The sequence below is a fragment of the Doryrhamphus excisus genome, linkage group LG10 (assembly GCF_037039965.1).
Source record: "Doryrhamphus excisus strain RoL-2023G ecotype Guam linkage group LG10, RoL_Dexc_Guam_v1.1, whole genome shotgun sequence".
NCBI lineage: Eukaryota > Metazoa > Chordata > Actinopteri > Syngnathiformes > Syngnathidae > Doryrhamphus > Doryrhamphus excisus.
The window spans coordinates 5,969,812-5,983,002 of NC_136366.1; the positions used below are offsets into that span (position 1 = coordinate 5,969,812).

Genomic DNA, 13,191 nt, shown 5'->3' on the forward strand with positions numbered 1-13,191 from the left:
AGTTTATATATAAAAACCAAAAGCACTTATAAAAAGACAATATTTGAGCAATGAAAGTAAGAAGCCAGACGTTTTTTAATGCTTTTTTATTAATACAACAAAAACACTGAAAGGTTAAAAAAGATACAAAAAAATTGACCTCAGTCATATAGGTACGACACAATACAGATATTTTAAAAAATCCTACATGATGATGAAAGAGGAGAAAAAAAGAAAAAAAATTATATATTCCCACTTAAATATTTGGACTACAATGGAACAGACAGAAGGGCTGCACGGCGGTCAGGTGGTTAGCACGCAGACCTCACAGCTAGACCAGGGTTAAATTCCAACCTCGGCCATCTCTGTGTGGAGTTTGCATGTTCTCCCCGTGCATGCGTGGGTTTTCTCCCACATTCCAAAACCATGCTAGGTTAATTGGCGTCTCCAAATTGTCCATAGGTATGAATGTGAGTGTGAATGGTTGTTTGTCTATATGTGCCCTGTGATTGGCTGGCCACCAGTCCAGGGTGTACCCCGCCTCTCGCCCCAAGACAGCTGGGATAGGCTCCAGCACCCCCACGACCCTCGTGAGGAAAAGCGGTAGAAAATTAATGAATGAATGTCTCTTAAAAATACGCAAAAAACATGAAGACTTTACTGTTGGTCTTACTGTTGGTCATTTGGTCTTATTACTGTCAAGCCTAATGTTATGTTGCAATACTAATAAAGATTGCTTGTCAAAATGCTGTCAGAGGTTTGATTGACACCGTTCACGCTCACATTCATACCTATGGACAATTTGGAGTGGCCAATTAACCTAGCATGTTTTTGGAATATGGGAGGAAACTGGAGTACCCGGAAAACACCCACGCATGCACGGGGAGAACATGCAAACTAGCCGGGGGTGGAATTGAACCCTAGTCTCCTAGCTGTGAGGTCTGCGCGCTAACCACTCGACCGCCATGCAGCCCCTATATCACCTCAATAAACACTAAATTAAATCTATGTGGACACAATATTTTCGAGTGTATACTGGCTTTTCGTTCTTCATATTGTTGAAGAAGCAGCTCTAAATGAAGACACGTGTCTGATCTATTGTTCCAGCGATGATTCTGTGATCGACTTAGTGGTCTCTTTAAGAAAGCCGTGAACACGCATTTATCCCAAACATCCACACCAGGCTTAGTCAAGCCGCGTCTGCTCATATATCCTGGATGTCTTTATCCTACTTTTGTGCAATACCCCTCTGGTTAGATTGAGTATATGGTAATCCTTCATCTTGGCACTCACATTCATTTGTTCATTTATTTTTTTTGAAGCATAAAAATATATTATTTATTTATTTATTTGTATTTATTTTTTGTGATAGTTTTTTTGCAGATTTCTTATTATTATTCTCTTATATTGTGTACTTTTTGTGGCAATGTACAGGTTATATATATCTTAGATAAAGTTTAACAACAAATATTTGTCTCTCCAAACAAAAACTAGGTGTGTGAATTAGTGTTGCGCCAATCCCCCCCCAGGGCATCATACAGTGGCAGAACCAGCACTGTCTTCCAATCTAGACTTCCTCCAGGCTGCTCGTATTACGCACTTACCCGGGCGGAAGAAAAGGTAGTCCCACCAACTCATTCAAATCATTTAGACAGGATGTCAATCATTTAGTCATTTTTCACAGTGTTCCTGTTAATGATATGCAATACATTACCTCCAATGATTAAAATAGCACTGTATTTATATTTTATTTCCATTTTTGAAGTCACAAAACACATGCAACATTAAGCCCTGCCTCCATTCACTCCAAGCATATACAGTAAAGTACACATTCAATGTTACTACAACTGTTGGTTTTCAGTCCGAACAGGATCTCCCAGGATTACTGTTGTGTTGACAGGTAAGACTGAATAAAAACTTTTTTTCTTTCTATTTTACTTGGCCACTACAACATCATTTTTGATTAGCAGAATTTGCGGCAAAACTTTGTGGGATAATGCTCGTGTGGTGAATCCAGTCTCTAAAATCTTTGTAAAAAGGCCTATTATTTTCCTTTTGGTTTTAAAATGTATTTATTTTGACAGGAACAGTGCATTATAATAAACATTTCTGTCGATATGCACAACAGACTAACAATCAAACAACTTCATACCAAGACAAAAACACATACAGTAAACCTCGGATATATCGGATTCAATTGTTCCCACTGGTTTTGTCCGATATAAGCGAAATCCGTTATATGCGTATACCGGAAAATGTCCGCCACATTCATTACACGGACGCGCAATGCCATGGGGGAACTTTCTTTGATCCATGTTCACAGCCAAAGCTGAAGATTATAACATCTTTGTATGAATTACAGACATGTACATGAGCATGTACAACGAAATAAAAAAAAAATTCTCAAATCTGTAGAAATGCCTTCTTGTTGCTATTAGCGAGGTTTAGAAACCAAACGATAAACGTAAACGCAAACGATAATGACGTCACAGGCTATTGACAAGTCGGCAAGTTCCCATACATTTACATGCTCATGTACATGTCTGTAATTCATACAAAGATGTTATAATCTTCAGCTTTGGCTGTGAACATGGATCAAAGATGGATCAAAGGCCACGATGCGGCCATCCGATATATGCGAGGGAAATTGGAACGGGACTGGAGATTTTGTCCGAAATAGGCGAAATCCGTTATAAAAAATCTGATATATGCAATGAATTTTTATTGGAAATGCATTACAGAACAATTGGTTCTTTTTTATCTGTCCGTTGTGAGCGAATTTCTGATATCCAAGTCCGATATATCTGAGGTTTACTGTATATGCAACTAATAAAACATTTACATTGACTGGATCTTGAATGTGTTGAATATGTTGAAGTTCTATTGGTCATGGGGGTTCCACGAGGTTCCACTCAGTAGCAGCTGGAATAGAGAAATCTGTTTGGCCAAATGGACTTTTCCTAAAAGAAACTATCGATTGTGTACAGCAAAAAAGGTTAGCTAAGAAGAAATGGGACAAGGAGAGGACTAAAGAGAGTCGACAGGAGATGAACGGTAACGTGAAAGTCGAGGTGGCAAAGGCCAAACAAGAGGAGAGATGGATCTCTACAGGTTGGCAAGGCGGAAAGACAGAGATGGGAATGACGTGCAGGAAGTTAGGGTGGTCAAGGATAGGAATGGAAGTGTACTGGCCTTTGTCGTTCATCTTCCTACGTCCGTAGACACGAGTGCCAAGCCTTGTGGTCATCCAACGCACCGTAGAACTGGTCCGTGCCTGCTGAAGGGGGCTGGACGGAGGTCATCAGTGTATTCTTCACACCAAGTTGATGGGGTTCCTCAGGGAGTTTGCCTCGCCAGAAGAAGGTGTAGCTCTCTTCTCTAAGGGTGCCACTGCCTGCAAGCCTCGTCTCCTGCAAGCATGCAATATCTACACCTAACCGAGAGAACATGACACCCATTTTCCTGGCATCGTCAACCTGTTGGATGTTGGGGGGAGAGGCCGGGTGGGACACATGGTCCTGACGTTCCAAGTAGCTATGCAAAGACATGGAATCTTCAAAAGTTTTCCTTTTGTTTTTAGCAGGTGCAGTGTTTTTTGGCCCATTCTTCGAGTAAGAACTCCACTCTCCATGAACCCAGTGGAGCAAATGAGCCATGGAGGAACAGCACCAAACTGGCTGGGGGCTGCCCAGCTTCAAGTGGGCGGTAGCAGTTCATTGGGACTACAATAGTCCCTCCCACTAATCAGTTGGGCTTATAACCGGTATCTGCACATGTCCCGTGTTGTGTCGGCACCTTTCAGTGACGCAGGAGTGTCCTCTCCAGTGGAACTACGTAGCCTGGGCAAGGTGTTTGGAGGACGAGCTGTTGTCCAGGCAGCAAGCCCCCACTCTCCACGCAGTTGGCAAATTCAAGGGAATGACAAGTGTCGATACAGATTGGGCACCAACGCCGTCGCAGGAGTTGCCGGAATGACGTTGTGTTACCAGACTTCCGCCTTCGGGACTCCGTCTCCTGATTTTCTGTCTGGGTTTACTCCCATAGCCTTTCCCGAAAAGGGTTCACCGCAAGGTAGTGGTGGTTTTGAAATCAGAGATTCCTTCTCCTAGATGGGCTGTCATCCCAGACTAACAAGCCCCATCTGCCCGAAGCGACTAGTTTTAAGGCGCCAATGACCCGCCTTCGCCCCTTTCTCGTCAGTGGAAACAGGCTCGCCGGACTCAGACTCATAACTGAGACACTCAAGAAGGCCAGAAGTCGGACTTGGATGTCAGAGGCTATAAAGTTGAGCAGGCCGTGGGAGCATTTAGTGGGAAATGGGAGCTTGTCCCCATATTGCCATGCCAACCCCTGGCATATAACACCCCAGGAAGCAGAACTGGAGGTAGCAGAGATGAGCATGCTGACTGGGAGTGACCAGGATGGATAGGATCAGGAAGGAGTACATCACAGGGACATTACATGTTAGAGGCCTTGGAGATAAAGTCAGAGAGGCCAGACTGCGATGGTATTTTATATAAATATTTATTTTGTGTCCATTCAGTCATCTTCTAGTCCAAGATGGCCGTCAACATTCCAGGAGTCATAGCCATGTTCTTCTTCTACCTGCTGGTTTTCGGCATCGGAATCTGGGCTTACTTCAAGGGCCGGAGCGAAAAGCGCAAACATACGACCACCTTCCTGGAGATGTCACTGCTGGCCAATCGGCACATCAGCTTGTTGGTGGGAATCTGCTCCTTGACGGGTGAGGCTCTTTCCGGGCAGTAGCATGGTAGCAACCCCTGGTGATCTGCTGTGTCTTCTTCCCTCCTGCAGCCACAGTGGTAGGAGGCGGCTTCATCGTGGGCCTGGCAGAGTTAGTGTACACCCCCTCCATGGGCGTGATCTGGGCCACCACAGTGGGACTGGGATACAGCGCTTCTGTTATGATTGGTGACCACTTTTCCTGACACATCCCACACAAACACTGATCAATCAATCAATCAATCAATAACTTGGAAGCAACTGAGCAGTTGATTGGTCTTCACAGAAGGAGCGAGGCTGACAACATTCATTCATTTTCTACCGCTTATCCTCACAAGGGTCGCAGGGGGGTGCTGGAGCCTATCCCAGCTGTCTTCGGGCGAGAGGCGGGGTACACCCTGGACTGGTGGCCAGCCAATCACAGGGCACATATAGACAAACAACCATGCAAACTCCACACAGAGATGGCCGAGGGTGGAATTGAACCCTGGTCTCCTAGCTGTGAGGTCTGCGCACTAAACACTCAACCACCGTGCAGCCCGGCTAACAACATAAGAGTAGAACTGTCTTGCAGCAAGCAAACACATCTCGCATCAAGACTTGAGTCAAAACTGTGTTGCTCTCGAACAGGCGGCATCATGTTTGCTGGCCAGCTCCGTGAAAGACAATACGTCACCATGATGGATCCTTTCCAGCACAAGTACGGCAAAGTTCTGACGGGTGCTTTGTGTGTGATGTCGCTCTTCCTTGATGTAGTCTGGATTCCCACCACGCTCATCGGCCTGGGTGATGCGCACACACACACACACACACACACGTGCACTACACATGGTCAGATGTGTGGCAACAATGTGTGTGTGTGTGACACAGGTGTGACCATGAGTGTGGTTCTGGACCTTTCTTTCAATGTTTGCGTTTGGATCTCAGCGGGGGTGGCCATCACATACACACTGCTGGGGGGGCTCTACTCTGTGGCCTACACTGACGTTGTCCAGCTGCTCCTCATCCTCATCAGTCTGGTCTGTACACCTGTCTGCTTTAAACTGTGTGTGTGTGAGCTTCTAAGAGTGTGTGTGTGTGCAGTGGGTGTGCGTTCCTTTTGCTATGACGAGTCAACATGTGGTCAACATCGGCTCCACACTAATGAACAACACGCTGCATGCTCCCTGGATTGGCAGCTGGAATACCAACAACTTCTGGATCCTTCTGGATAATTTTTTCTTGACGGCAAGTGGACACACACACACACACACACGCTGGTTGGTGTGGAGGCCTGCCATGAGGTGCCCCTCCCTACCAGGAGGGGTTCCAGAAAGCTGAGGACTAACAATCAAAGGTGGGCCCTTTTCTCTGCCTGACAGGCGCTGGGCTGTCTGGGGTATCAGGCCTTCCACCAGAGGACGCTGTCGGCGACGTCTCCTGCGACCGCCAAGCATCTGTGCATTATCACTGCCTTCATCATCCCCATTTTCGGCATACCTCCCGTCCTTCTGGGGGCGGTGGGGGCGTCAACAGGTAAGACTTCCTACCATCTGGGTAAAGAGCATTAAAGCATCATGAGTGTTTTTCCCGCCAGACTGGAACGCGACATCGTACGGTTCTCCATCACCGTGGGAGCGGGGGGAGGCGCCGTTGGTCCTGCCCATGGTGCTGCAACACCTCACCCCCCCTTACATCTCCATCCTGGGGATCGCATGCGTGGCCGCTGCTGTGATGTCATCTGCAGACTCCGCCCTGCTTTCGGCGGCGTCCGTGTTCTCATCCAACATCTACAAGAACATCCTGAGACCGCAGGTGAGAGGTGAGAACCAGACAGTTAAGGATGGGGTGTGACTTTCGTGCTCTTTTATCAGGCCTCTGAGCGAGAGATCGAACGTGTGATCCGCCTCACGGTGGTTGCTGTGGGCGTGACCGGGGCGGCACTCACTAGACTGAAAACCAGCGTGATCCTGTTCTGGTTCGTGGGCTTCCAATTGTCCTCCAATGTCATCTTCCCCCAGCTCGTCTGCGTCGTTTTCTTCCCCATCACCAACGGATATGGCGCCATCTTGGGCGGCGCGCTGGGATTCCTGATTCGGTTGCTGAGCGGTGAGTCCCTGATCGGCCTTGCGCCTGTCATCATCTTCCCGGGAAGCACTCTGGAGGACGGGACTCACGTGCAGCATTTCCCGGTCAAGACTTTCGCAACGTTGTGCTCCCTCGTTGCTATCTTGTTCTTCTCCTTTCTGGCGTCTCATCTTTTCAACAGTGGACTACTTCCTGTCCGCTGGGACGTCTTCCACGTAGCTGCTGAGATGCAGCGCCGCCAATCTGCCAACACGGGCACAGACTCGTCTGAGCTGGAGCTGCGAGGTGTGGCCCAGTATAATTGCAGATGAATGTGTACCTAATGTACTGGTTCCATGTGTGCATAGAAAATGTTCAACTCCTGCATTGCCCCAAGACCAGTGTTATCTTCCTATGCCCGAAGTTGCAAAATCAACAAATTCCAAGATTTAGAAGTGCTAGCGCCTCATTTCTAAAACTTGCTTAGGCACAAAAACGGGGCTTGAAAGTTGCCTATGCAACTTCCTATGCAAATAAATGTGAATGTGAAAGAATGTGTTCAACGGTGTTCACTGGCGTACGCACCTTTTGGGGACATGGCAACAAGGGGACACACATTAGAAGCGGTGAAGTGAAATCATATGGTAGAAATAAACACACAATGGACGCCAATAAAGATGTATCCATCATCATATCAAGGCATAACGTCACACCATTATTAATTATATTTATCAAAATGGCACGGCGGACGAGTGGTTAGCGCGCAGACCTCACAGCTAGGAGACCAGGGTTCAATTCCACCCTCGGCCATCTCTGTGTGGAGTTTGCATGTTCTCCCCGTGCATGCGTGGGTTTTCTCCCGGTATTCCGGTTTCCTCCCACATTCCAAAAACATGCTAGGTTAATTGGCCACTCCAAATTGTCCATAGGTATGAATGTGAGTGTGAATGGTTGTTTGTCTATATGTGCCCTGTGATTGGCTGGCCACCAGTCCAGGGTGTACCCCGCCTCTGGCCCGGGATAGGCTCCAGCACCCCCCGCGACCCTCGTGAGGATAAGCGGTAGAAAATGAATGAATGAAAATGGAAAGTGTTGTTATTTATTTGACTCTGACCATTAAACACAATTATGGACTAAAAAGATACATGAAAAAAACAAAACAAAGCAACCTTCAATACTTCATAATTTGATTATATGTCGAAGACAACTGGGATAGTCTCCAGCACACCTGCGACCCTCATGAGGACAAGCGGTAGAAAATGATGATGTCATGATTGGATACACTTCTGCCGCAACAATGCCATGTTGTTTGGTTTGGAGACAGCGCCACTGAGGAAAAGACAGGAAGCAGAACTGGAGGTAGCAGAGATGAGGGTGCTGAGGTTCTCATTGGGAGTGACCAGGATGGATAGGATCAGGAATGTGTACATCAGAGGGACATTACATGTTAGATAGGCCTTGGAGATAAAGTCAGTTTTCGGCCAGACTGAGATGGTTGTTTTTTGAAGTATTTGTGCACTGCAGAAAAATAACTGTCAATTCTAAAAGTTGTAATTGTTTTTTGTAGATTTATTCGTATTCCCTTATATTTTGCACTTTTTTTTTTTTTAGAAAAGTAAAAGTTAGACATTTTATGTAGCCGAATAACAAATATTTGTCTTTAAAAAAAGACCATCGGTCCGCCCAAGCCAGAAGCACCAGTACCTTCCTGGCTAACTTCCTGTATGTCCTCCAGGCTGCTCTCATTAAAAACAAGCAGAATAAAAAATACATCTCATTAAATAAGTATAATTTAGACAAGATCTTAATCATTTAGCTACCACTGTGTTCCTGTTAATGATATACATACATTTCCTCAAATGACAAAAGTAGCGAATTATCGATATTTTGATGTGGGAATCGATTTGCGTTCATGCAGCACATTGGTTATTGTCTCCCTTCATTCTAAGAATATGATAAACATTTGTGTTCTTCATGAAATTGTACTAACCGGTTTACAGACCAAACAGGAGCTCACGGAATTACCTTGCAAAGGTAAGACTGGAAAAATAACTTTTTATTTTATTGGGCAATTACACATCATTTTTGATTGACAGAAATTGCAGATGTTGTGGTATTACACTGTGGTTAAACCAGCCTGTAAAATCTTAGTAGAAAGTCTCTTTCTAATCAGGATCAGAAAGTGTTTTATTGCCAGGTATGATCATACACATACTAGGAATTTGTTGTGGTGAAGTTGGTGCAGACACCTCTATTAAAAATGAAGATACAAAATATAACAGTATGAATATATATGTATACACAATCTGTTTTTTGTTTGTTTGACAAAAGACGGAGGGGTGTAATGATGCATTTTAATAACGATTCAATTTGTATCATAATTTGTGGTTGCCGATTCAAAGACAATATTGGTTCATTTAGAAATATTCATTCATTTTCTACCGCTTATCCTCCCGAGGGTTGCGGGGGGTACTGTAGCCTATCCCAGCTGTCTTCAGGTGAGAGGCTGGGGTACACCCTGGACTGGTGGCCAGCCAATCACAGGGCACATATAGACAAACAACCATTCACACTCACATTCATACCTATGGACAATTTACCTAGCATGTTTTTGGAATGTTGGAGGAAACCGGAGTACCCGGAGAAAACATGCAAACTCCACACAGAGATGGCCGAGAGTGGGATTGAACCCTCGTCTCCTTGCTGTGAGGTCTGCATGCTAACCACTCGACCGCCGTGCAGCCCTGTATTTATTCAGTAGAGCATACAAATATTTAGCATGTACTTGTTTATAAAGCTAGCTCTAGCTGGCAGTGCTGTGTATGTATTTTAACAAAGACTCAAAAAAGTTTATAATGTTTAAAAAAAGTTAAAAAAAAAAACTTTTCCTCACTGGAAGATCGGAATGACAAGCACCTTGCAACTCACGTACATCTGACCCCTTCAGGATGCATCAATACTGCAAGTGAATCCCATATGACATTCATTCATTCATTCATTTTCTACCGCTTTTTCCTCACGAGGGTCGTGGGGGGTGCTGGAGCCTATCCCAGCTGTCTTCGGGCGAGAGGCGGGGTACACCCTGGACTGGTCGCCAGCCAATCACAGGGCACATATAGACAAACAACCATTCACACTCACATTCATACCTATGGACAATTTGGAGTGGCTAATTAACCTAGCATGTTTTTGGAATGTGGGAGGAAACCGGAGTACCCGGAGAAAACCCACGAATGCACGGGGAGAACATGCAAACTCCACACAGAGATGGCTGAGGGTGGAATTGAACCCTGGTCTCCTAGCTGTGAGGTCTGCGAGCTAACCACTAGATCACCGCCCATATAACATGTCTGTGTATTTTGTTGTCCGATTAGCAAGAATAATGATGATTTTATGATTAAAGACATTATAAGTTTTGGTTACGGATGAAAAAATAATTTTTGCTTTGAGTGAGTTATGTGAAGTATTTGTGAGTATTTGTTCACCTTCAAGTCCAAGATGGCCGTCAACATTCCAGGAGCCATAGCCATGTGCTTCTTCTACGTGCTGGTTTTCGGCATCGGCATCTGGGCTTACTTCAAGGGCCGTCGGGAAAAACGCAAACATACGACCACCTTCCTGGAGCTGTCACTGCTGGCCAATCGGCACATCAGCATGTTGGTGGGAATCTGCACCTTGACGGGTGAGGCTCTTTCCGGGCAGTAGCATGGTAAATGGTGACCTTGGTGACATCTCCGTTCCTCCTGCAGCCACGTGGGTGGGAGGCGGCTTCATTGTGGGCCTGGCAGAGATAGTGTACACCCCCTCCATGGGCGTGGCCTGGGCCACCACGGTGATTCTGGGATACAGCGCTTCTTTTATTATTGGTGATTTCACTGTCAATCAATCAATAACTTGTTAGCACAACAACACAGCAGAGTTGAAGTGTCCCACAGGGACAAATGCAACACGGTTTGACTCACACTTTGTGGCTCTCGAACAGGTAGCCTCTTGTTCGCCAAGCCGCTCCATGAGAGACGCTGCATCACCATGATGGATCTTTTCCAGCACAATTACGGCAAAGTTCTGACGGGGGCTTTTTGTGTGACATCGATTTTGCTTGATGTATTCTGGCTTCCCTCCACCCTCATCGGCCTGGGTGATGTGCACACACACACACACACACACAAACATGCACTACACATGGTCAGATGTGGTTTGTAGTGCAGCAACAATGTGTGTATGTGTGTGTGTTTGTGACACAGGTGTGACCATGAGTGTGGTTCTGGACCTTTCTTTCAATGTTTGCGTTTGGATCTCGGTGGGGGTGGCCATCACATACACACTGCTGGGGGGGCTCTACTCTGTGGCCTACACTGACGTCGTCCAGCTGCTCCTCATCTTCATCAGTTTGGTCTGTACACCGGTGTGCTTCAAACTGTGTGTGTGTGAGAGATTTTAACAGAGTGTGTGTGCAGTGGGCTTGTGTTCCCTTCGCTATGGCGAGTCAACACGTGGTCAACATCGGCTCCACACTAATGAACAACACGCTGCACGCTCCCTGGATTGGCAGCTGGAATGCCAACAACTTCTGGATCCTTCTGGATAATTTTTTATTTACGGTAAGAGCACACACACACACACACACACACACACACACACACACACGCTAGTGGTGTGGAGGCCTGATGGCGTCGCCCTGTGGATGTGGTCTAGCTTCCTGCATAAAGTGCCCCTCCTCACATCTATCTGACAGGCGCTGGGCAATTCTGGGTATCAATCCTTCCACCAGAGGACGCTGTCGGTAGCGTCTCCCATGATGGCCAAGCGTCTGTGCTTTATCGCCGCCTTCATCATCCTCATTTTCGGCATACCTCCCGTCCTGCTGGGGGCGGTGGCGGCATCCACAGGTAAGACTTCCTATCATCTGGACAAAGCGCATTAAAGTGTCTTGAGTGTTTTTCCCGCCAGACTGGAACGCGACATCGTACGGTTCTCCATCACCGTGGGAGCGGGGGGAGGCGGCGCTGGTTCTGCCCATGGTGCTGCAACACCTCACCCCCCCTTACATCTCCATCCTGGGGATCGCATGCGTGGCCGCTGCTGTGATGTCATCTGCAGACTCCGCCCTGCTTTCCGCGGCGTCCGTGTTCTCATCCAACATCTACAAGAACATCCTGCGACCGCAGGTGAGGTCGGGTGTTGGCATCTGACAGTTGAGGGTGGGGTGTGACTTTCCTGCTCTTCTGCTTTCAGGCGTCCGAGCGAGAGATCCAGCATGTGATCCGCCTCACGGTAGTGGTGGTGGGCGTGACCGGGGCGGCATTCACCAAATTGAAAACCAGCATGGTCCTGTTCTGGTTCGTGGGCATCCAAATATCCTACAACATCATTTTCCCTCAGCTCGTCTGCGTCCTCTTCTTCCACATCACCAATAGTTATGGTGCCATCTTGGGGGCCGTACTGGGTATCCTGATTCGGCTGCTGTGCGGTGAGCCCCTGATAGGCCTAACGCCTGTCATCATATTCCCTGGAAGCACTCTGGAGGACGGGACTCACGTGCAGCATTTCCCGGTCAAGACCTTTGCCATGCTGTGCTCCCTTGCCGCCATTTTGTTCTTCTCCTTCCTGGCATCTCAGCTTTTCAACAGAGGACTACTTCCTGTTCGATGGGACGTCTTTCAAGTTACCGACCGCCCACCACAGCGCCCCCAGTGTGCTGGCAGCACTGACGAGTGCAGTCCCATGAACAGTTAGCGGCCACCAGGGGGTGACACCATTCACCAAAAGGATACTTTGTGGAAAAATGCAAACATGCTAAAATTGTTAGCTAGCAGGTATCGACTATACATGTTAATGGTAATGGTTTTATTTCATTTGAACAATTGAGTGCATAGTAAGTTAATTCCAAACTAAGACTGTTATAATTATTTGCCATCGGGGGCAGAGGGAACCAATAATAAAAATATATCTGTACATATTTGAACCTAAATTTTATTTTATTTTTTTTTGTCCCGTCCAGCCATTGTGGCAGATAGTATTGTTGATCTAAATGCCATTACATGCTAAACAGATTTGCTCTGTGTCCGGAAAGGTGTAAGCTACAACTTCCCTGTACTATGAAATTTTATTTGCCGTTATTTGATGTTTTTGTGGGGCGGCACGGCGGTCTAGTGGTTAGCGCGCAGACCTCACAGCTAGGAGACCAGGGTTCAATTCCACCCTCGACCATCTCTGTGTGGAGTTTGCATGTTCTCCCCGTGCATGCGTGGGTTTTCTCCGGGTACTCCGGTTTCCTCCCACATTCCAAAAACATGCTAGGTTAATTGGCCACTCCAAATTGTCCATAGGTATGAATGTGAGTGTGAATGGTTGTTTGTTTATATGTGCCCTGTGATTGGCCGGCGACCAGTCCAGGGTGTGCCCCGCCTCTCGCCCGAAGAC

The 13,191-nt window shown here is 46.7% G+C and overlaps 2 protein-coding genes across 2 annotated transcripts; both read left to right on the forward strand.

The window, feature by feature from the left end:
* Nucleotides 1-4,395: 4,395 nt before the first annotated feature.
* Nucleotides 4,396-7,315, forward strand: LOC131104317 (high-affinity choline transporter 1-like). The gene is made up of 8 exons (XM_078793933.1): nt 4,396-4,723; nt 4,795-4,911; nt 5,353-5,508; nt 5,593-5,741; nt 5,806-5,949; nt 6,084-6,237; nt 6,299-6,516; nt 6,576-7,315. Exons 1-8 carry the CDS (start codon nt 4,540-4,542, stop codon nt 7,098-7,100), a joined length of 1,647 nt encoding a protein of 548 aa, XP_078650059.1. The 5' UTR covers nt 4,396-4,539; the 3' UTR covers nt 7,101-7,315.
* Nucleotides 7,316-10,266: 2,951 nt separating this feature from the next.
* LOC144901154 (high affinity choline transporter 1-like) lies at nt 10,267-12,702 on the forward strand. The gene is made up of 8 exons (XM_078794329.1): nt 10,267-10,450; nt 10,518-10,634; nt 10,751-10,906; nt 11,013-11,161; nt 11,226-11,369; nt 11,504-11,657; nt 11,719-11,936; nt 12,004-12,702. The coding sequence occupies exons 1-8, from the start codon at nt 10,267-10,269 to the stop codon at nt 12,502-12,504; spliced, it is 1,623 nt and encodes a 540-aa protein (XP_078650455.1). The 3' UTR covers nt 12,505-12,702.
* The last annotated feature ends 489 nt before the right edge of the window (nt 12,703-13,191 follow it).